The 21,390-nt window shown below is 46.4% G+C and overlaps 1 protein-coding gene across 19 annotated transcripts in view; it reads right to left on the bottom strand.

Annotated features, from left to right (window-relative positions):
* MACF1 (microtubule actin crosslinking factor 1) overlaps nt 1-21,390 on the bottom strand; it is a 564,002-nt gene that overhangs the window by 31,611 nt on the left and 511,001 nt on the right. For 14 of the 19 annotated variants that reach the window (XM_063954114.1, XM_063954124.1, XM_063954111.1 and 11 more), the window contains 12 exons: nt 14,402-14,561; nt 14,037-14,231; nt 13,757-13,885; nt 13,486-13,629; nt 13,206-13,394; nt 12,769-12,883; nt 8,464-8,627; nt 8,182-8,344; nt 7,927-8,081; nt 7,761-7,835; nt 7,457-7,474; nt 6,527-6,644 (listed from right to left, as the gene is read on the bottom strand). In XM_063954114.1, the coding sequence (XP_063810184.1) occupies nt 6,527-6,644; nt 7,457-7,474; nt 7,761-7,835; nt 7,927-8,081; nt 8,182-8,344; nt 8,464-8,627; nt 12,769-12,883; nt 13,206-13,394; nt 13,486-13,629; nt 13,757-13,885; nt 14,037-14,231; nt 14,402-14,561 (1,625 nt within the window). The remainder of the gene's footprint in view (nt 1-6,526; nt 6,645-7,456; nt 7,475-7,760; nt 7,836-7,926; nt 8,082-8,181; nt 8,345-8,463; nt 8,628-12,768; nt 12,884-13,205; nt 13,395-13,485; nt 13,630-13,756; nt 13,886-14,036; nt 14,232-14,401; nt 14,562-21,390) is intronic. The other 5 variants (XM_063954106.1, XM_063954121.1, XM_063954117.1 and 2 more) reach the window with 1 other exon arrangement.

A 21,390-nucleotide genomic window follows, 5' to 3' on the forward strand; every position in this document is an offset into this window, starting at 1 on the left:
AGTGAGGTTCCCTGCCACTTTACGCAGAAAACGACACCAAAAACAGAAAAAGAGGATTTTGGTACTTACCGATAAATCCATTTCTCTCAATCCTCTAGAGGACACTGGAGCATTCTTAGACAGTAGGGGTGTGAAGCTTGCAACCGGAGGTGTGGCACAATCTAAAATTAGCATTGTCTCTCCCTCAGTTTGGAAAATTTGACTGAGAGAATAGGACATGACACTATAGCACATGGTGAGGAACCGAACCGTAGAACCTACCAAACAGCATCCAAGAAACTCCTAACAGAATAACTAATGCTGTTTGCCCGAATAGTTTGAACAAGAACAATGAACACAGCAGGTTTGACAGCACCGAGGCGGGCGTCCAGTGTCCCCTAGAGGATTCAGAGAAATGGATTTATCGGTAAGTACCAAAATCCTCTTTTCTCTTTCATCCACTAGGGGACACTGGAGCATTCTTAGACAGTAGGGGACGTCCCAAAGTTATCCCCCAGGGAGGGAGTGCCGTCAGTGGCCTGCAAAACTCAACGTCCGAACTTAGAGTATCCGGACGCAAAGGTATCAAACTTGTAATATTTTGCGAACGCGTGGGCTGAGGACCACGTTGCCGCTCTGCAAAGATGAGTAACGGAAGTACCTCTGGCAGCCCATGAGGCACCCACTGATCGGGTGGTAAGAGCCCCCGTCTGAACTGGAACCTGTTTGCCACAGGAAACATAAGCTTGCCGAATGGCATGTCTAATCCATCTAGCCAAAGACTGCTTAGAGGCTGGCCAACCCTTCTTAGGCCCATCATAAAGAACAAACAAATAATCCTACCTTCTGAATGACGACGTAACTTGTACGTATACCTGTATCTGCGAGAGCCTGGAAAGACGGGACCCCAATCGTCTGGTTTACATGAAACCCGGAAACAACCTTAGGAAGGAAATCTGCTCTTGTCCAGAGTTCTGCCCTATCCTCATGAAAAAAAAATTAAAAAGGACTTTTACATGATAAGGCACCCAACTCAGAAACCCGCCTGTCCAAAGCCAAGGCAATCAATAACGTGACCTTCTAAGAGATATTTCAGGTCTGTTTCTGCTAACGGCTCAAAAGTTGGTGATCTCAAAACTTCCCACACCAAATTTAAGTCCCATGGTGCAGTAGGAGGACGAAAAGGGGTTTGTATCCTCAAAACCCCCTGTAAAAGGGTTTGAACCTCTGGCAAGGATGCTAACCCCTGTTGAAATAGGATGGAGACAGCCGAAATTTGAATCTTCAGAGATCCCAGCCTCAGTCCTACCTAGACCGCCTGAAGGAAGAGTAGAATCCTGGATAAGTGGAAGTTCGTCGAATTTCACCCACGTTCTTGACGCTAGTCCATATACCTCTTCCAAATCCTGTAGTAGTGCATGGCTGTGACCGGCCTCCTAGCGGCAATCATCGTAGAAATGGCCGTACTTGGTATCCCTCTGATTCTTAAGATCCGGGATTCAATAGCCACGCCGTTAAACGCAGCCTGTTCAGGTCTGGGTGATGGAATGGTCCCTGAGATAGCAGGTCCTCTCGCTGAGGTAACCGCCAAGGATCTTCCGCTAGTAACCCTCGCAGGTCTGAGTACCAACTTCTGCGGGGCCTTGGTGCGATTAGAATCGCCCACACGCGTTCTCGTTTCAACCTCTTCAGAACCCTGGGTATGAGTGCGACAGGTGGGAAGATGTAAACCTTCGTGTAATACCAAGGAAGTGTTAATGTGTCCACTCCTTCCGCAGCTGGATCTCGTGTCCTGGACACATCTGGGCAGCTGATGGTTTGGCCGAGACGCCATGTTGAAAATCCGTGGATGTAGGCTCCACTCTCCTGGATGCATGTCCTGGCGACTGAGATAATCTGCTTCTCAGTTCTCCACACCTGGAATGAACACTGCCGAGAGTATGATGTTTCGCCTTTCTGCCCACAAGATCTTTGTGGCTTCTTGCAACGGCATCCTGCTCTTTGTTCCTCCTTGACGGTTTATGTAAGCTGTCGTTGTAACATTGTACAACTGTATGTTTAAGTGCTGACCCATGACTAGGTCTACGGCTACGAGAAGCGCGTTGTAAACCGCTCTTAGCCCGAAAATGTCTATGGGTAGTCTTGCTCTCCTGTAACGTCCACCTGTCCTGAAACTGACGTTCCTCCAGGACAGCACCCCAGCCTCTGAAACTGGCATCCGTTGTTAGGATTCTCCAATCCCAAATGCCGAATCTCTTGCCTGCTGCGAGATTCCTGTGCAACGACCACCAAATTAAGGAGGTTCGTATGCGCGGTGGAAGTCGGATTCTTCGATATAGAAGCCAATGCGAACCTGCTCCCTGAGCGATGAGGTTCAATTGGAATGGTCGGGAATGAAGTCTACCGTACTGAAAAGCTTCGAACGAAGCCCCCCTCTTTCCGAGAAGTTGCACCCAGAGGTGTAGAGTAACCATTTGTGTCCTCAGTACCTGAGCCACTAATCTCTGTAGGTCATGGACCTTGTTTTCTGGTAGGAATACTCTCAATTGTACCGTGTGCAAGATGAGACCGAGGAATGGAATCCGTTGAGTCAGCATGAGGTTGGATTTCTGGAAACACACAATCTACCCATGTCGAATGAGGAATTGATAGGATGTCCGAACATCCTTAATCAACTGTTCCTGAGATGATGCCTTGATCAGTAGACAGTTTAGATAAGGTATAATCGTAATCCTCAAAAGTCTCAAACCTGCAACCATGATTGCCCTGAACTTTGTAAGGATTCTCGGGGCTGATGGCAGGCCGAACAGCAAGGCCCTGAACTGGTAGTGATCCGTCACCAGTGCGAACCTTAAGTAAGCCTGGTGAGGAGTCCAGATAGGGATAAGCAGATATAAATGGTAATGTGTGGGTTTTGAACCCAGGGTGGGGAACTGCAAGTCAGTAGCCCTATTCATTAGGCTATGCCTGCTGTAACTATATCCTTTATGGCCATGGATACCATGAACTCGCCTTGTTCTAAGCCTGCAATGACCAACTGGATTGATTACATCTTGAATTTGTAGACCCTTAGAAACTGGTTTAAAACTTTTAAATTGAGTATCAGTCTGACCGTCCCGTCTGGCTTTGGCACGACAAAAAGATTGTAATAGAAAACCCGTTCCTCTCTAAGAGGTGGGAACTGGAATAATGACCTCTGACTTTAGCAATTTTTGAATTGTTGTCAGTAGTGCTCTCGCTTTCTGAGGGCACCGAAGCATCGGTTATCCAAAGTTCTGGTGAGGCTTTGGCCCAGATGTCCAGACGTGCGCCCACCAAGGGGGACCCTAGGTGAGCTGGTGACCCGTCATGTCACGGTTTTGTCAGCAGGTTTATCCTGCTTTCTGGCTGCTGCCTGTGAGCGGCCTCTACCTCTTCCTCGGGCTCGAAAAGACTGCGATCTAAATGATTTGAACGCTGGTCCCGAATAACCTCTCCCAACCTGTGGAGCGGTTCTTGTATAAGGAGTAGGTAGAAAGGTGGATTTTCCTGCTGTAGCCTGCAAAATCCACTTGTCCAGCTCTGAACCGAAAAGTATCTCCCCTCCAAAGGGGATGGATACTACCTCTTGGTGTCAGAGTCTCCTTGCCATCCTTTGAACCATAAAAGCCGTCTAGTGCTAATATATTTTGAGTCTTGACCTAAGTATGAAGCAGATTCTCAAATCTGTTCCGCTAGTTGGGTAATCTCTTCTAAGCTATTTTCCTTTTCAATAGCCTGTACAATACATCCAGACCATGCTCCCATGGCCTTGTTGACCCAAGCACAGACGATCGCCAGTCTCTGTGCTGCACCTTTTACATTAGATATTGGTAAGATTGTCTTCTTCGACAACCTTCCTAGGGAAGCATATACTTAACCACTGCTGAACGCGGCTTTTAGAATTCGAATAATTCGAAATCTTCTGGCTCCTCTACTTCTTCTACCTTAAAGTTTAGGAACTCTTTGACTGCGTCAATTAAAGAATCCAAACCCGAGATTGCCGTGTCCTCTTCCGGAAACTCGGCGTCCAGGTTAGATTCAATTAACTCACCTTCTGTAGCAATGAGAAGACCCTCTTCCTCCTTTCCGGTATAATAGGAAGAGGTCTTTTAACTGCCTTGCGCACAGTCGTCTCTGTTTGTGCAGGCGGCATTAACTTGATGATAAATTCCTCCATCGTCTTGGAGAATCCCGCAGCCCATTCTGATTGCTGCTTGCGTGATTCTGCCATCACCTTGAAAATTGTATTTGCAAGTTTGTCTTTGACCTAGCCAGATCACTGCTCCCAGGTGGAGCGTCCTTGTTTAAGCAGGAGACGCACACCCGAGAGCTGCCAACCCAAGTGCTCTTACAAACATAACAGGTGTTGGTGGTCTTACTCCATCGTCCTGCTTTAGACATGCTGTGTAAACCCCCTATCAGGGTACTTCACGGCGCTTTCACCCTTTAAACTAGGAAGAGAAAGGCTGTGAGAGATGACGGAAGCAAAGGTATCAGATTCGGCTGGAATTACTGTTCCCCTCCTTATATAGAAAAAGGAGCAGGATAAAAATATATAAAGTTAAAAAATAAAAATAAAATAAAAAACCACCAGCTGACAAGCAACCCTCACACCACAACTTTAACTCAGCTACGATGGTAGAGTTTTGGTCCGCTTGCTTCCTTGTATTTTCAGCAGGATCTTTAGAATAGAAGTCCCTTGAAAATATAAACAATAAGGCAGAATTATTTTGTTCAGGAGATCCTCACATTTCTAATTATATAATTTTACCAGCAGAGGGAGCTATTTCCCTAAACATCCCTCTCTGTTTTATATGAGGGGGAGGGTTTATCCCTTCCCCTTTGATGGTGCCAGTTAGGGATTAATAAAATGGCCGACATGGACACATTTTTACTATGTGTTCCCACTTAACCATTACAGATTCTTCTCTAAAGCAGCGTTTGTTATTCATCTGCCCTCACTATGAATTAAAAACACTATGGGGGGCGCACTGATCCTACTCGCAGGCTGCTGAAGGATCCCCCCCCAGCCGCGCGGAAATAACTTGTGTGGGGTCGGCTGGCGCGCGCGCTCCGGGACCGCTTCTATGTCCCGCAGCGGCGCTATGAATGTCTCCCCACACGCGGCTGCAGGATCCCCCCAGCCGCGCGGAAACAACAGTAGTGTGGCTGGCTGGCGCGCGCCCTCCGGGATCGCTTCTCCTTACGTCCCACAGCGGCGTTATGAGTGTCTCCCCGCACGCGGCTGAAGGATCCCCCCAGCCGCGCGGAAACAACAGCAGTGTGGCTGGCTGGCGCGCGCTTCGGGACCGCTTCCCGCAGCGGCGCCATTAAGGTCTTCCCTCACGAGGTTTAATGCTCTGCTGTGGGCGGACTGCGCTCTTCCCCCCCCCCGGCGCGCTGTACACCCTGGTGACCGCTTTGTAGCTGACAGGGGCTATCTGACAGGGGAATTAGAATGTTTTCCCTCACGTGGCTGAATGCTCTGCTGTGGGTGGACTGCTCTCTCTGCCCCCCGGCGCACTGTACACCCCGGTGACCGCTTTTCTAGCCGACAGGGAATATCTGACAGGGGAAAAAGAATAAAAATAAGAAACCTAGCATGACCCCTATTGTAAAAACCAGTACTCACTGTGAGTTGAACTGAGCAGAGGATCTCCTGTGGAGAGATGCAGGTCCCTTCAAAAGGGATCTTTGTCTCTCCAATATAAGTATGCCTTGTCTCCCTTTTATTAGGTGGACGCAGCACACTGTATTAGATTTTTAGTCAGGAGCCACGTTCTGTACCTCCAGCACAATTTTTCAAACTGAGGGAGGAGGGATGTGAAGGGGGAGGAGCCGGCTGTGCAGACAATGCTAATTTTAGATTGTGCCACACCTCCGGTTGCAAGCTTCACACCCCTGCTGTCTAAGAATGCTCCAGTGTCCCCTAGTGGATGAAAGAGAAAAAAAAAAAACACAAAAACTCATGTCGACATTTTGACCTGTCGGACTAAAGCCCATGTCGACCTTCAGTGGTCGACTTAACGAGTGTCGACCAAAGTTGGGTCGACCCAACGACCCATACCCCCAAGTAACTGTGAATTATACTTTGAAGGATACTGTGAATCTGAATAAAACAAAGGTTTCAACATTTTGCAGTTTTCTTTAATACTATTTTAGGCTGGGTGAGTATCAAAGCTTACAAAATATTTATTTTCTTATTCACAATGTAAGTAAATTATACACTAGAACATTATTTAGTATCCCTAATATACTCACATCAAAATAATGAAATTACTTTAGCAAATCTTTATACATATATTTGTAAGACTTGTATTTTACCTCTTCTCATTTCGTTGTGATTCATGTAACAAAGGTCATTGGAAACATTTATGTTTTAAACTGCAGAATCGCTAATAAAAATATCTTGAAAACAAATGAATAAAACCTATATAATAATAGGATATAGGAGTCTGAAAAAACCACAACTATGTAGTTGTCAATGCAGAACTCTAATCTGTTTTGTCAATCAGGAAAGTCTTACCTCGGCAAGGATCGTTCTTCACCAAAAATTCATCAAGAGCCATCCAGCCTCCACCAACACGGACCATTACTGTGCTTCGTAGGATGCGTACCAAACGCAACTGCTGAGAGTCACCAAACTGTGAAAGCCATACCACTGGTTACTGAAAGCAGAGCCTGATGAACCGAAGCACATTAAGCCACCCATATACCATAATAATTATCAGATCAGAAGAGCAAGCCTCAAACCCTGAGTCACCAATTATAGCATCGAACATAAGGTTTCAGTCACAAGAAGCTTGTTAAACTCGATTAATCTGGCAGGACGAACAAGATGCATCCACAATTCCCAAAACCTGATTATATGGTTAGTTATGGTAATGAATATTAGTATTCCCACATTGACACTACATTGGAAAAATAAATCAGACCCTAGATTATGGCAAAGTGACATCTGGTTGCATGCTCATGCAGCGGTCAGGTTGCTGGGATCCTGTAGAGTCACAGCGGAATATAATTTGCTATAGCTGACTCATGCACAGAGGAAGTGATATGAATGAGCCATCAATCAATTAAATACTTGACTCAGTTTAAGACTGACCACAAACAAACCAGTCAATTTTATTAGTTATTAAAGGGACAATTCACAAGAAGATCCCAATCAGCCCTCCGCTGCACTGACTACCATGAATGGAATGTTCTCATCCGAAACACCTTTACAGAATTAAGACAACTGTTCAGTCTGACATGCAGATTCTTTCATTCCGAATGGAGCATGAAAGTGTAGCTTTGTGGGTTTGATCTTTAAGTAAGAGAATGGTCTGTACACAGCACATACACAGCATAGTGACTGTATGCGTTTCAGCTTATCACAGCAATAAGAAAAGAGTAATTTAGTATGCAAGCATGTGATTATCTCAGAAGCAATAGGTAGCGTCAGAAGGCACTGTACCTGGTTCCCTAGGAAGAACTACACGAAAGCACAAGGAAAAAGAGAGAACACACTTTAGTTGAACAAAAACAGCAATTGCACAAAACACAGGATACTATATTAGTGTCACAGACATAAAAGAATTGCACCAGCTGAATTGGTAAAAGGTCAAAATTTACTTGAATCTCTATTCACTTTCGCTTTCTGTGTCACAACAACAGATTCAAATAAATTGTATTCTCCTGAATTGTGAACGTTTCATTGCTGTTCTTACCAAAAAGACTACTGAAGAACTATTTTCAGAGACATTTAAGATTTTACTCACCCTGTATTTATTCTCTCCAATCTGCTCCACCTGGAACCTTTTTGCACACTTGCACTGTGCCACTTGCCTGGTGACCTTCAAAGGGAAAAGTCACAGATATCAACCTTGGATCCCAAAGTCTACAGGATTGTGATGGTGTCATTGTAAAAGGGAGATACTGCATTACCTCATCCTCAATCTTATCTGCATCAGTGGTTGGCCGATAGGCATCTTTGTTGGGATGAAGGGCAGCTACGAACTCATAATAATCTATGTACCCATCACCATCCTGGTCAAAGATATCAGCTACAGCTGTCATTTCAAGTTTCGTAGTTGGAAATTCTATGGATGACATGTTATAGTGTTAATAATCGAATGGCGAAGGAGTTTGTGATGACAATTTTGATAAGCTTTAAAAAAATATTTATCATGTAAGACTTACTGGATGCTAATATCCCATCAATGAACTCTTGTCTGGTAATTTTCCCATCTTGGTCTTTATCTATCCTTCGGAAGAAATCCATAACCCGAGACTTCTTGTGATTCATCCAACGCATGTACTTCTTCCTCCAGATGTCAAAGTCAAAGTTGGCGAACTCTTTTAGCTGCAAAACAAACCCATATATAATCTACTAATATTATCACATCATGGCAAGAATCTTTATGTATGCTAGTGGGGTAAAGGAAAAGGGACAGTCACAGCTCTACATCCTTTAACCCATACCTCCTCCAACCTATCTAGAGCATCATTGAGCTTCCGTTGTCTCTCCAGAGCTAGCAGCCAGACTTGCTGCCAACGTGCAGACAGCTGATTGATCCTTGGATTCTTGGTCTCTGACTGAGAAGGAAGCTGAAAAACAGGTGGAGTGGTCTGCACCATTGGTTTCCCTGCAAGGACAGTGATCCGCATTATTAGTTGATCTCTGTATTCAACAGAAACCTATATAAAAACATAGTCATTTTTATAGACTAGAATAGCATTAGTACTATTAACATACAGAAAAACAAAGACGTTCACAGAAAAATTTCAAAACAGAAACATTTTTTTTTTTTTTTTTTTTTAAATACCTGGCTAACTTAGTGCTGACCATACCTTTCAGAACTTGAATTAAAACAGAGGAATGGGTTGCAGGGAAGGAGCTTTTTTTTTTTTTTAAAGTTTATCTAATAAGTGCTGGCTCCTCAAACCTCACTAACCACCATGGTCTAGAACAGTGATGGCTAACCTTGACACTCCAGCTGTCGTTTAACTACACATCCCAGCATGCCCTGCATCAGTTTTAGCAACAGCTGGAGTGTCAAGGTTAGCCATCATTGGTCTAGAAGAGTCCTCCAGATGGATGAAGGAGGAAATAGGATTTTAATACCTACCGTTAAATCCTTTTCTCGTAGTCCATAAGGGATATTGGGGACACATCAGTACAATGGGTATAGACAAGGTCCTACGGAGCCAGTGCACTTTAAATTTCTTCAACTGGGTGACCCCTTCCCCCCACAGGCAGTTATAGGTAAAACAGTGCCGAAAGAGAAAGGACATACTCGAGAGAAGGATCATTAGCAACAAAAAACAGTGGTGAGATTTATACACCAGCACACCAACAACACGAACAAGACCAGCAACGGCTGGCAACAAAAACAGCAACAGCTGAACAGGGAACCACTAATAGACAACCTGAAGAAAAGTCATCGCACAGAGGCAGGCGTCCAATATTCCTTATGGACTACGAGAAAGGGATTTACCGATAGGTATTAAAATTAAGGGATATTGGGGACCCATTAGTACAATGGGGATGTCCCAAAGCTTCCAGAACGGGCGGGAACCTGCAGAGACTGCTGTAGTACCGCTTGCCCAAACTGGGTATCCTATTAGGCCGGGGTATCAAACCCGTAGAACTTCACAACAGTGTTCTTCCCCAACCAGGAAGACTCCACTGATCTTGTAGAGTGGGCCTTCAGAGATTGTGTAACAGGCAAGGCTGTCGACATATAGGCTTGTCGGATAGTGAGCCGAAGCAAACAAGCAATGGACTGCTTGGAAGCAGGGCAACCTTTTTTCTGCGCATCATACAGCACGAACAAGGAATCCGACTTTCTGATTCAAGCCGTTCTCTTGACATAGATCTTTAAGGCTCTCACAGCATCCATTGCTTCTGAAGGAGCAGAAACACCAGAACTGGAAGGAATTACAATAGGTTGATTCAAATGGAATGCGGAGATGACCTTCGGCAGGAACTGACCAAGGGGGTAATTCCAAGTTGATCGCAGCAGGACTTTTGTTAGCAGTTGGGCAAAACCATGTGCACTTCAGGGGAGGCAGATATAACATGTGCAGAAAGAGTTAGATTTGGGTGGGTTATTTTGTTTCTGTGCAGGGTAAATACTGGCTGCTTTATTTTTACACTGCAATTTAGATTGCAGATTGAACACACCCCACCCAAATCTAACTCTCTCTACACATGTTAAATCTGCCTCCCCTGCAGTGCACATGGTTTTGCCTAACTGCTAAAAAAATATCCTGTTGCGATCAACTTGGAATTACCCCCCAAATACTGACTTTTACATGATAAAGCACCCAATTCTGAGACACGTCTAGCAGAAGCCAGGGCCAGTGACATCACCGCCTTCCACGTGAGGTACTTGTCTTCTACCGTCATCAGCAGTTCAAACCAGGAAGACTGTAGAAAATTCAACACCACATTCAAATCCCAAGGTGTCGTGGGTGGCACAAACGGAGGTTGTATGTGAAGCATCCCTTGCAAGAAGGTTTGAACTTCTGGCAACACTGCCAATTTCTTCTGGAAGAAAATTGAGAGGACTGAAATCTGGACTTTAATGGAACCCAGACGTAAGCCCTTATCCACACCAGCCTGCAGGAAATGAATGAAACGTCCCAAGTGGAACTCCGCAGGCAGATACGAGCGTTCCTCGCACCAAGAGACATATCTTCTCCAGATATGATGATAGTGTTTTGACATCACATGTTTCCTGGCCTGAAGCATGGTAGCAATGACCTTCTTGGAAGGGCCCTAGTTAGCAAGGATGTTCCGCTCAACCTCCATGCAGTCAAACGAAGCCGCCGTAAGTCCAGGTAGACGAACGGTCCCTGCTGAAGAAGATCCCTTCTTAGTGGCAAAGGCCAAGGGTCTTCTACGGACATGCCCAGAAGATCCGCGTACCAAGTTCTCCGGGGCCAATTCCGGGAGGGATGAACGGGATTGGAGGAAACAGGTAGACCAGCCAAGGCGACGTTAGTGCATCCACTGCGCTCCCTGGTTCGTGAGCAATAGTAGTGTCGATTTGAGGGCAACCCCACCTGTCGATGAGGCGTTGGAACACCTGAAGGTGTAGTCCCCACCCCCTGGGTGGAAATCGTGACGACTCAGGAAGTCTGCTTCCCAGTTGTCCACTCCCGGAATGAAGATTGCGGACAGTGCTCTTGCATTTCTTTCTGCCCACCTCTCGCCTCCAGGCCCTGCGTTTTGTCCCTCCTTGTCGACTGATGTACGCCAATGCCGTGGCGTTGTCAGACTGAACCTGGATTGCCTGATCCCTGAGTAGAGGAGAGGCCTGAATCAGAGCATTGTAGATAGCCCGAAGTTCCAGATTGTTGATCGGAAGTAGGGCTTCTTGGGCAGACCACTTGCCCTGGAACTGAGGCCCCTTGGGAGACAGCACCCCATCCTCTCAGACTCGCATCCGTTGTGAGGAAGATCCAACCCTGAATCCCAAAGCTTCGGCCTTCCAGTAGACTGGATGACTGCAGCCACCACAGGAGTAAACTCATGGCCCGAGGCGACAGTTGAATCATCCGGTGCATCTAAAGATGTGAACCAGACCACTTGCTCAGGACATCCAACTGAAATGTTCTGGCGTGGAATCTTCCATACTGGACTGCTTCGTAGAGGCCACCATCTTCCCCAACAATTGTATGCAAAGATGGATGGATATTCGAGCAGGTCGGAGAACCATGCGGACCATTTCCTGGAGTGTTCTCGCTTTTTCCTCTGGGAGGAACACTTTTTGCGCCACAGTATCCAAGAGCAATCCCAGGAACAGGAGCCGCTGAGATGGCTCCAGGTGGGACTTCTGTAAATTGAGGATCCACCCATGGTGTGACAGAAACTGGATAGTGCGATCTATATGGAGCAATAGAAGCTCCCTGGATTCTGCCTTTATCAGGAGATTGTCCAGATAAGGGACAATTTTGACCCCCTGGACTCGGAGCTGGAACATCATCTCTGCCATCAATTTTGTGAACACCCGCAGGGCCGTAGAGAGGCCGAAGGGTAACGCCTGGAACGGATATTGATTGTTCAGCAGGGCAAACCTCAGATAAGCCTGATGAGGAGGCCGAATTGGGATATGAAGATAGGCGTCATTGATATCCAGGGAAAACAGGAATTCCCGTTCCTCCAGGCCTGCAATCACTGCTCGTAAAGATTCCATCTTGAACTTGAAAACCTTCAGGTAAGGGTTCAAGGACTTCAGATTCCCCCCCCTTAACTCCCACGGTGCAGGTATGCGGTTGCCCAAACTCTCTGGAGCTGCAGAGACGTGCATTCCCTCCAGTGGCCACTTTTTTCTACACTGCCTGTTGGGGGGGTCATAGAGGGGAGGAGCCACCAAACCCGGTTGAAGAAATTTAAAGTGCACTGGCTTCTTTGGACCCCGTCTATACCCATCGTACTAATGTGTCCCCAATATCCCTTATGGATGCTAGAGAAACGTGCATAAATATTTTTAAATGAAACAAAAGACACTTCACTTGGCATCTTCTAATACACTCGTCAAGACACTAGAGAGTTTGGTGTAACCCTTCCAGAGAATGTTTTCCGAATGTCCTGAGAACTTCCCCTGACATGTGAATATGTGTTATGCACTGTGCAGTGGTCTTCAGCATGCCCTGGCTCCTGCACTCCGCTACAATATTAAGTACAACATTATTTCACACTGTGCTGGTCAAGTAGGGGACAGCAAAGACCACAATTCAGCAATATCTGAGGAGCATATACCCTGCAGAGCCACTCACTGTTACGAGTCTTGTCATGGAATGAGGCATGGTTGGGATCTGTTGTCTTCCTCTTGTATGTCTTCGTCACTCTATCAACATCTGGTTGCTTTTGAGTCATTTCCTCCATGAACATCTGCAATTAGAGTATTAGGCATGTGAGCAAGTCAGTAATCAGCCCTTCGCATTTCAGTGACACTTATTCTTTCATCATAAAGATTTGTATCTACGCGCTGTGCTCTCCTAAAGGTATGCATGTTCATTATCAACACAATTGTTTGCACAGTTTTCGGTAATGTTATGCTATAAGATGAGGTTAGATCATTTGCTCCCTGGCTGATATGTAGTTGACAGTGTGAATAAACACACTCAAGTGAATACACTTTCATACAATACAATTCACCTACAAAGCTCAGAGGTGTACAAGTGTGTACTAAGACCAGCCCGCCAAATCTCACCTGATGCTCAGAGATCAGAGCCTTAACCTGGTCAATGTTTTGCGGCATTGGCTCCTGATCCCTTTGGATTAATGTGGTCTCTGCCCATTGGATCCAAGATAGCAATTCATCCAGCAGGTCAGAATTGGCCAAAAGTTCAGAAAGGGCAGCCTGCAACCTTTGTTGATGTTGGTTCCCCCAAGTCAGTACCTTAACACAAAGCAAGAGTTAGTAAACACAAAGTATTTGTCATCTGCACACTGCATTTTGTATGACTTATGAACAGTAACATTTCTGATACCTCCTCAAACCGAGCTCGTATGATAGTGATCCAGTGCTTGACAGTGGTGATACAGTCTGGATGGCACACAGTCAGAATCCCTTCTCCCATGCTGACTGCAGTGTTAACATCTACTAGTTTCTCTTCCACCTTCTTCATAAACTCCTAGAGAAGTAAACCATATAATTTGTTTAAAGCGTAGCCAGAAGCGTTATGCTTTTTCAAACAGCAGATATGCAATAGACCAAATGCTGGATTAATCTCATATAGCTTGGAAGCACTATTCTCCCACCTTATGAACATCTATGAGTGACTGCAAAGCCTCTGCATCATCAGGAAGTGCCCCTCGAAAGCGCAGGGTCTGTTCTGCCTCAGAGAGCCACTCCAGCAGCATATGGACAGTGCTACGGAACTCCTCAGCCTAAAACGTAATGGATGGATAGAAATGGTATATATAAATATGTTACAATTGCCATACAAATGTACAATCTATGTAATGCATATCTGTAAAATTTCTCAGTGAATTCCAGCATAAGATTTATTCTTCTCTTCTAAACTGTTACAATGATCACCTGTTTCAGAGCTTGCTCTAAGCGGGTCTGTTTGGACACAGATAGTTTGCAAACAGTGTCCCATCTTGTGCCAAGTTCTTGAAGTTGAACCTTCACCCATGTGGTATCCTCCCTACTACTTTCCAGGAGCTCCCGGGCAGAACGTTTTAGAGCTTGAACGCTACTGGTCCTCTTTCCAAGCTCCTTCTGGAAGACCTAGGTAAAGCAAATGAGAGTCTTTAGACTTCAAAAGGTATCTACTATGAAACACTACAGATATTTCCAGAAGTGACGACATACCGTATATAATAAATTTAAAAAAATCTAAGGATATTAAAATCATCACTGAATCACATGTACTGTCTTGGGAATAATCACATACTTACTTTATGAGCATCCATAAGGTTCATCACAAGATCTAAGTCTCCATGCACAGGTTGATCCTCTGCCAACTGAGGTTCCACCTTGTACAGCCAATCAACCAGCGCCTGCAGAGCATCCATAAACTGACCAGAGAAAAGCAAAGCCTCCTCCAGCTTGTGCTGCCTACAAAGAAAACACAGTACAAGCTTTAAACTCTAGCTTCTTCCTATAACTTCATATATATCTATTGCCGCAGACATGTACTACACATGCTATATAACATAACAATAACATACTTTTTTTTAGTAAAAAATGGATTTTTGTTTACTTACCGTAAAATCTCTTTCTCCGATTCCATCTGGGGGATGCTGCGTACTTACTGATGGGTTAGAGTGTGTGGGATGAGAGTTTGGCACAGAACCTATGGAAACTAACTCCTCCCCCCTCTAACCCCTCCCATCTCCAGCCTACCAGCAGATTACCTCAGTTAACGTTTAGCAAAGCCGGAAGAGGCAGAACAGAACATACCCAGTAAACCATACAAAAATATGGGAGGGATCGCAGCGTCCCCCAGATGTAATCAGAGAAAGAGATTTTACGGTAAGTAAACAAAAATCCCTTTTTCTCTTTCATCCATCTGGGGGACGCTGCGTACTTACTGATGGGATTTCCCAAAGCAAGCTAATTAGAGGAGGGAGACACAGACGGCATGGCAGTCTGCAAAAATTTGACGACCAACAGAGGAAGTCTCCAATCCAAAAGCATAAAAACGGTAGAAACTTCGAGAAGGTAGACACGGAAGACCAGGTCGCCGCTCGACAGATACACCACCGTGAACAGCCCAAGAGGCTCCAACAACTCTAGTCGAGTGAGCCCTCAAGGAATCAGTAAGAGGCAACGCCCAAGAAACATCAGCCTGCCTAATAGCAGAAGTAACACAGCGCGCCACCGCGTTCTTAGAGGCCGGCCAGCCACTCCTGGGTGCAGCAAACAAAAACCAACAAGGTAATGTGGAAGGCACGAATGATAACCAATAAGGCCTAGAGCTGACCCGCCCCGCACGAAACCGTGACGGCACAGGAAGCACAATGGCCTAAAGAGGAAAAACAGATACAATTTGTGGTTGGTAGGTAAAGCCACCCTAACTGCATAAACCAAAGACACCGTAAGAGACAAGAAACCGCAACTCACGAATCCAGAGACCGGAAAGGTAAAACAGGAGCCCTTCCGGAAAATAAATTCTAGAGCAGAATCCAGGCTCTTAAGATAATAAGACAAAGCAGTTCTGACAACTATGTTGTAGAAAAGACAAGAGTCGGAAAAGACTAAGAACTCCAGGTGAGTGACCGTTACAAAATGACAACAAATGTTCTGAGCGCTGTGATTGGTTAGTGAGTCGGAAACATAGTAGGTCTTGATGACACTGTTCTCCACAATCACGCCGTCACAGTCAGACGAGATAAAATCCTGGTGATGACGCAAAGGTTGAAAGTGGAGAGCCGACCGAATAGGTACCCTATAAGGAGCCCTGGCCACCCCGGCCTGAAGCATTGCAGAGTAGAGTCAACGGGCAAATCCGGACCGGATTAGGATGAGCGAAAAAAACAGTGGTCAAATGCAGTGAAGTACTCACTAGATTTTGCCAGAGGCAGCAAAAATATGCCAGATGAAAGTGACAAGGAGCTGACACGGCGTCCACGATTGCCACAAGGGGATCCCCGGAGCGATCACAGTACCAAGTATACCTTGAGGTCTACGTCTGCTAGTCACAGAGTTACACTAAATCCAGAAATACTCATTGATTTCACATACTTCAAAGAAACAGCCTGACAACTAGCAAGTCCACTTCCCAGTTGCCCAGTCTGGAAACCGGAGATGATCAATATTGCAGAAACCCAAAATTCCGCCCTCTGCATATGTTAGATACTGTTCCGATGGCTCTCCAGCTACACGTGCCACAGCACAAGGTGATATAGGCCACAGTGGAAAGACCCTGTAGAAAACATTGATCTGGAGTCAATGCGTTGTGAATTGCCCGTAGATCGGAAGTGACATTTCCAATTTGGACTTCAGTGTCATAGAAAACGCTAGAGTTTAAACCAAAAACCGTAACGACAGACGTCTGACCGTGGTTATGACCCACCACGACGAGACAGAATGAAGTCCCATGGGTCAGACTTGGAATGTGTAGTCCAATGAAAATATACATATAGACCAATGAAAATATTTTCGTATGTGAAAGGAAAGACTGAACTGATTAAGTAAACTCAATCCTGCCCAGGATTAAAACCCTAGAATCCGAGAATGAAGAAAACCGGCAGGAGACCGGGAGAATGGAGCAACCTGTAAAGTCCCCACTGTCCTGCAGAAGCAGTGTATGCCATGGAGTACTGACCCCTGTGGAAACTGCAGGAAAAAATAAGATTTTACTCACCGGTAAATCTATTTCTCGTAGTCCGTAGTGGATGCTGGGAACTCCGTAAGGACCATGGGGAATAGCGGCTCCGCAGGAGACTGGGCACAACTAAAGAAAGCTTTAGGACTACCTGGTGTGCACTGGCTCCTCCCACTATGACCCTCCTCCAGACCTCAGTTAGGATACTGAGCCCGGAAGAGCTGACACAATAAGGAAAGGATTTTGAATCCCGGGTAGGACTCATACCAGCCACACCAATCACACCGTATAACTCGTGATACTATACCCAGTTAACAGTATGAATATGTAACTGAGCCTCTCAACAGATGGCTCAACAATAACCCTTTAGATAGGCAATAACTATATACAAGTATTGCAGACAATCCGCACTTGGGATGGGCGCCCAGCATCCACTACGGACTACGAGAAATAGATTTACCGGTGAGTAAAATCTTATTTTCTCTGACGTCCTAGTGGATGCTGGGAACTCCGTAAGGACCATGGGGATTATACCAAAGCTCCCAAACGGGCGGGAGAGTGCGGATGACTCTGCAGCACCGAATAAGAGAACTCAAGGTCCTCCTCAGCCAGGGTATCAATTTTGTAGAATTTTGCAAACGTGTTTGACCCTGACCAAGTAGCAGCTCGGCAAAGTTGTAAAGCCGAGACCCCTCGGGCAGCCGCCCAAGAAGAGCCCCCTTCCTTGTGGAATGGGCTTTTACATATTTAGGATGCGGCAGTTCAGCCGCAGAATGCACAAGCTGAATTGTGCTACAAATCCAGCAAGCAATAGTCTGCTTAGAAGCAGGAGCACCCAGCTTGTTGGGTGCATACAGGATAAATAGCGAGTCAGTTTTCCTGACTCCAGCCGTCCTGGAAACATAAATTTTCAAGGCCCTGACTACGTCAAGTAACTTGGAATCCTCCAAGTCCCTAGTAGCCACAGGCACCACAATAGGTTGGTTCAAGTGAAAAGCTGATAACACCTTAGGGAGAAACTGGGGACGAGTCCTCAATTCTGCCCTATCCATATGGAAAATCAGATAAGGGCTTTTACATGACAAAGCCGCCAATTTTGACACACGCCTGGCCGAAGCCAAGGCCAAAAGCATGACCACTTTCCTCGTGAGATATTTTAGATCCGCGGTTTTAAGTGGCTCGAACCAATGTGACTTTAGGAAACTCAACACCACGTTGATATCCCAAGGTGCCACTGGAGACACAAAAAGAGGCTGAATATGCAGCACTCCCTTAACAAAAGTCTGACTTCAGGCAGTGAAGCCAGTTCTTTTTGGAAGAAAATGTACAGAGCCGAAATCTGGACCTTAATGGAAGCCAATTTTAGGCCCATAGTCACTCCTGACTGTAGGAAGTGCAGAAATCGACCCAGTTGAAATTCTTCTGTTGGGGCCTTCCTGGCCTCACACCAAGCAACATATTTTCGCCATATGCGGTGATAATGTTTTGCGGTCACATCTTTCCTAGCCTTAATCAGCGTAGGAATGACTTCCTCCGGAATGCCTTTTTCCTATAGGATCTGGTGTTCAACCGCCATGCCGTCAGCCGCGGTAAGTCTTGGAACAGACAGGGCCCCTGCTGCAGCAGGTCCTGTCTGAGCGGCAGAGGCCATGGGTCCTCTGAGATCATTTCTTGAAGTTCTGGGTACCAAGCTCTTCTTGGCCAATCCGGAACCACGAGTATAGTTCTTACTCCTCTCCTTCTTATTATTTTCAGTACCTTGGGTATGAGAGGCAGAGGAGGGAACATATACACCGACTGGTACACCCACGGTGTTTCCAGAGCGTCCACAGCTATCGCCTGAAGGTCCCTTGACCTGGCGCAATATCTTTTTAGCTTTTTGTTGAGGCGGGACGCCATCATGTCCACCTGTGGCCTTTCCCAATGGTGTACAATCCTTTGGAAGACTTCTGGATGAAGTCCCCACTCTCCCGGGTGGAGGTCGTGTCTGCTGAGAAAATCTGCTTCCCAGTTGTCCACTCCGGGAATGAACACTGCTGACAGTGCTAACACATGATTTTCCGTCCATCGGAGAATCCTTGTGGCTTCTGCCATCGCCTTCCTGCTTCTTGTGCCGCCCTGTTGGTTTACATGGGCGACAGCCGTGATGTTGTCTGACTGAATCAGTACCGGCTGGTTTCGAAGCAGGGGACTTGCTTGACTTAGGGCATTGTAAATGGCCCTCAGTTCCAGAATGTTTATGTGTAGGGAAATCTCCTGATTTGACCATAGTCCCTGGAAGTTTTTTCCCTGTGTGACTGTCCCCCAGCCTCGAAGGCTGGCATCCGTGGTCACCAGAACCCAGTCCTGTATGCCGAATCTGCGGCCCTCTCGAAGATGAGCACCCTGCAGTCACCACGGCAGAGATACCCTGGTCCTTGGAGACAGGGTTATCAGCCGATGCATCTGAAGATGCGATCCGGACCACTTGTCCAACAGGTCCCACTGAAAAGCTCTTGCATGGAACCTGCCGAATGGCATTGCTTCGTAGGAAGCTACCATTTTTCCCAGGACTCGCGTGCAGTGATGCACCGACACCTGTTTTGGTTTCAGGAGGCCTCTGACTAGAGATGACAGCTCCTCGGCTTTCTCCTCCGGGAGAAACACTGTTTTCTGGTCTGTGCCCAGAACCATCCCCAGGAACAGTAGACGTGTCGTAGGAACCAGCTGTGCTGTTGTAGCACTTCCCGAGATAGTGCTACCCCGACCAATAACTGCTCCTTGGACCTCGCCTTTATCAGGAGATCGTTCAAGTACGGGATAATTAAATACTCCCTTTTTTCGAAGGAGTATCATCATTTCGGCCATTACCTTGGTAAATACTCTCGGTGCCGTGGACAGACCGAACGGCAACGTCTGGAATTGGTAATGATAAACCTGTACCACAAAACTGAGGTACTCCTGGTGAGGATGGTAAATGGGGACATGCAGGTAAGCATCCTTGATGCTCAGACATACCATGTAATCTCCCTCGTCCAGGCTTGCAATAACCGCCCTGAGCGATTTCATTTTTAACTTGAACCTTCGTATATAAGTGTTCAAGGATTTCAATGTTAGAATGGGTTACACCGAACCGTCTGGTTTCGGTACCACAACATTGTGGAATAGTAACCCCGGCCTTGTTGAAGGAGGGGTACCTTGATTTTCACCTGCTGGAAGTACAGCTTGCTGATTTGAGGTAACGGCGAGAGGGAGTCACCTCGAACTCCAGCTTGTATCCCTGTTATACTACATGCAGAACCCAGGGATCCACCTGTGAGCGAGCCCACTGGACGTTGAAGTTCTCGAGACGCGCCCCCACCGCACCTGGCTACACCTGTGGAGCCCCCGCGTCATGCGGTGGACTCAGAGGAAGCGGGGGAAGAATTTTGATCCTGGGAACTGGCTGACTGGTGCAGCTTTTTCCCTCTTCCCTTGTCTCTGTGCAGAAAGGAAGCGCCTTTGACCCGCTTGCTTTTCTGAAGCCGAAAGGACTGTACCTGATAATACAGTGCTTTCTTAGGCTGTGAGGAAACCTGAGGTAAAATTTTTTCTTCCCAGCTGTTGCTGTGGATACGAGGTCCCAGAGACCATCCCCAAACAATTCCTCACCCCTATAAGGGAGAATCTATGTGCCTTTTAAAGTCAGCATCACCTGTCCAGTGCCGGGTCTCTAATACCCTCCTGGCAGAATGGACATTGCATTAATTCTGGATGCCAGCCGGCAAAATATCCCTCTGTGCATCCCTCATATATAAGACGACGTCTTTAATATACTCTTATGTTAGCAAAATAGTATCCCTGTCTGACAGGGTCACAGACCACGCTGCAGCAGCACTATCCATGCTGAGGCAATTGCAGGTCTCAGTCTAGTACCTGAGTGTGTAAATACAGACTTCAGGATAGCCTCCTGCTTTTTATCAACAGGTACCTTCAAAGTGGCCGTATCCTAAGACGGCAGTGCCACCTTTTTTGACAAACGTGTGAGCGCCTTATCCACCCTAGGGGATATCTCCCAGCGTAACCTATCCTCTGGCGGGAAAGGGTACGCCATCCGTAACTTTTTAGAAATTACCAGTTTCTTATCGGGGGATCCCACGCTTTTTCACACACTTCATTCACTCATCTGATGGGGGAACAAAACACTGCCTGCTTTTTCTCCCCAAACATAAAACCCTTTTTTAGTGGTACTTGGGTTAATGTCAGAAATGTGTAACACATTTTTTATTGCCGGGATCATGCAACGGATGTTCCTAGTGGATTGTGTATATGTCTCAACCTCGTCGACACTGGAGTCAGACTCCGTGCCGACATCTGTGTCTGCCATCTGAGGGAGCGGGCGTATTTGAGCCCCTGATGGCCTTTGAGACGCCTGGGCAGGCGCGGGCTGAGAAGCCGGCTGTCCCACAGCTGTTACGTCATCCAGCCTTTTATGTAAGGAGTTGACACTGTCGGTTAATACCTTCCACCTATCCATCCACTCTGGTGTCGGCCCCACAGGGGGCGACATCACATTTATCGGCATCTGCTCCGCCTCCACATAAGCCTCCTTATCAAACATGTCGACACAGCCGTACCGACACACCGCACACACACAGG

This window comes from Pseudophryne corroboree, chromosome 2 (genome assembly GCF_028390025.1).
Source record: "Pseudophryne corroboree isolate aPseCor3 chromosome 2, aPseCor3.hap2, whole genome shotgun sequence".
NCBI lineage: Eukaryota > Metazoa > Chordata > Amphibia > Anura > Myobatrachidae > Pseudophryne > Pseudophryne corroboree.